The 2,739-nt window shown below is 29.5% G+C and overlaps 2 protein-coding genes across 2 annotated transcripts in view; one reads left to right on the top strand and one right to left on the bottom strand.

The window, feature by feature from the left end:
• Positions 1–582, bottom strand: part of LOC108573606 (U3 small nucleolar RNA-associated protein 14 homolog A) — a 5,034-nt gene extending 4,452 nt beyond the window's left edge. Inside the window, exon 1 of the mRNA XM_017936068.1 lies at positions 470–582. Coding sequence (XP_017791557.1) covers positions 470–582 — 113 coding nt within the window. The remainder of the gene's footprint in view (positions 1–469) is intronic.
• Positions 583–2,246: 1,664 nt separating this feature from the next.
• LOC108573643 (coiled-coil domain-containing protein 6) overlaps positions 2,247–2,739 on the top strand; it is a 2,865-nt gene continuing 2,372 nt past the window's right edge. The window contains exon 1 of the mRNA XM_017936118.1: positions 2,247–2,576. Within this exon, the coding sequence (XP_017791607.1) occupies positions 2,355–2,576 (222 nt within the window). The 5' untranslated portion in view covers positions 2,247–2,354. The remainder of the gene's footprint in view (positions 2,577–2,739) is intronic.

A 2,739-nucleotide genomic window follows, 5' to 3' on the forward strand; every position in this document is an offset into this window, starting at 1 on the left:
TTTGTTATGTCAATAATCACTACATAAGTAAAAATTCCTATTAAGTTTTGCCGTAGCATTCTGATGAATTGCTTGTAAATTTTTTTATAACATGAATGTTATTTAATAATAAAGTAAACATTCCAATTTTTAAATAAAACTACTTTTTATAATATTCATATAATTACATTCTTTATATAATTCTTTTTAGTATAACTGATAAAAGTTATTTAATACCTAAAAATACAATAAAATTCTTTATTGGTGCATTGTACAGATAGGATATTTTTGAACAACTGGTCAAGATTTATTTAATTGGCAGAATATGCAAAAAATAATTGGATGATATAATAAGCAGAGATCTACAATTTTTATCGCATTTTATATATTTATCTTACGACACAGAGTACTCATTTTCCATATATCTTTTGAAATTATAAGTAGTAAAGGTTACGTATCATAAACATTAAAATATATATTATTCTTATACCTTTGGCCTTTATCAAGCTGTGATACTGCATCAAGAAGTTTGAAATGGAATTTTGATACATTTTGTTCCGTATCATCCAAAATTTCATCTGAATAATTTTGCATTGTGTCCATATTTAAACAAAAAGCGTGCTTCACTTCTCGTAAAATACACCAAGATTTCAATTATAAAATAGAAACTATTTAAAAGTAAGATATTGTTTTATTATACACGTATATTCCCTGTTATGTGGCTCCCCGTAGTGTGAATTCTAAACGCGCCAAATATAAATTGTATAGCGGTGTGGCCGAAACAATGATCAAAGAAACTTAATACATACATGTATTGTAAAATGGCATTCACTAGTATTTACAACTCCTCGTTTAAATAAATATTTATCCTCGTTTCTACGCAAAGAAACATTGCTAAATTGTAAAACATTCACTTTAAAAGAAATTTATATTAATGAACAAATACGAAATACCAATCAAAATAATCTTTAAATAATTTTATATAGAATCATTACTTTAATTGAAGTTTATTATTTAACAAAAACATGTTAACATCGAATAATGAATATCGAGGACGCTTGAACATTCATGGCTTTCTCACCGCTCAAAAAGTCCAGACACGATATCTTTGATATAAAAAAAAAATTGTAAAAACATTAAACTCCCTTGTTATTAAGTTCCTACTATTACTATGTTCCTATTGTTATTAAATTTAGTTGTCTGTGCTTAGTCTCGCCGGCTCATGGTGACAGCGAATTAGCTAGGATCAAGTACTGCGTCTCCTATTCTGGATCTTTTGCATGGTTTTCACACAAACGAAGGGTAAATACCGGAAGGGGAGGGTTTCAGCGGCCGTGCAAATTACCCTGAAAACACGAGTACAATTCCTGATTCGACATCGCATGAATGGTGAGGGAATATCAGAAATTGGAGTGAACATCAACAAAAGAATTAAAAACCTGCAGAAGAGATCATCATAATTGGCGGGGAAATGAATAATTTGGATGCGCGAGTCCATAACAAAGGAAGACCATATAAAAAAACAATTCTATTTTGTTAATTAATGTTTATTGTTCCATTTTCAAGTTAAATTGTTATAAAGTATTAGTAGATAATTTTAATTTTGTATATAGGTTAAATTTTACAAGATGTGTAATGTTAATAAATTAAGCAACCGTAGAAAAAGACGTAAATTAAGCTTGGGCAGTGGTACAAGGTTTTAAAGTGGAGGATATAATCATATGTACCTATATGTACAAGGGAAGTTTCTCAGATGATCAATTAGTTTAAAAAAAATAACGGTTGAAAGTTATACTCTACCTCCTAATATGTAACTGAAACGAGTGCCATTTACTCGAAAAATTTGATATCGGTCACAGAAATGGTGAAAATGGTGGAGAATCACAGAATTTGGATCTAAGGCTGGTCCGCATGAGTCACGGAGCGTGAACGTCACATTATATATTATGTACAATTTATGTTTCTTATAAATCTGCATAATTCACAACTATTTCATTATTTTGAACTAAAATATGAAGTAACCCACTTAATTCCCTTGTTAATTGAAAGATTATTATATACTGTTCTAATTTAACTAATAATACAACAAATAAGTAATTCTCTAAACTCTAGGGAATTGCAGTCCTAAAATACATTTGAAATCTCTTTTACACGTAATTCATGGAGAATCAAACAGCTGATTTGTTCTATGGTAGAGCACATGTTATGCGGTAGTATGCTATAATATTACGGTTTTTTAATATAAAGTAATGAGGTTTTAACAAAAATCTATACATTTTTATCTTTTGCGAAACGTATTGCACATATTTATTTGAGTGTGCGATGAAAAAGAAAGAGCAGTAAGTTCTTTTTAGAAAGATTTTTGTATAAGAAAAATGGCTGACCGTGATAGTGCATCTGAAAGCGACTCAAGCTCGATCGACGGAGGGCCGATAATGATGCCACCGTCTCCCGTAACCAGAGAACAACTTCAAAAAAGGATTGAGTCACTACAACAGCATAATCGTGTTCTTAAAGTTGAGCTAGAAACGTATAAATTAAGAGTAAAAGCATTACAAGAAGAAAATCGTGGTCTTCGTCAAGCCTCTGTCATTATAGTAAGCTACTTGTATATCTGTACGAAATCTCCATAATATATCAATATATTTACTAATTACACATGTTACTTCATAAAAAAGATTTTAGAGTGTTATGCTATAATATTATACTAATAATATTTCAAGTAATTTAAAGTTAAATTAGAATTATTTGTTCAATGTA

The sequence above is a fragment of the Habropoda laboriosa genome, unplaced genomic scaffold (assembly GCF_001263275.1).
Source record: "Habropoda laboriosa isolate 0110345459 unplaced genomic scaffold, ASM126327v1 scaffold128, whole genome shotgun sequence".
NCBI lineage: Eukaryota > Metazoa > Arthropoda > Insecta > Hymenoptera > Apidae > Habropoda > Habropoda laboriosa.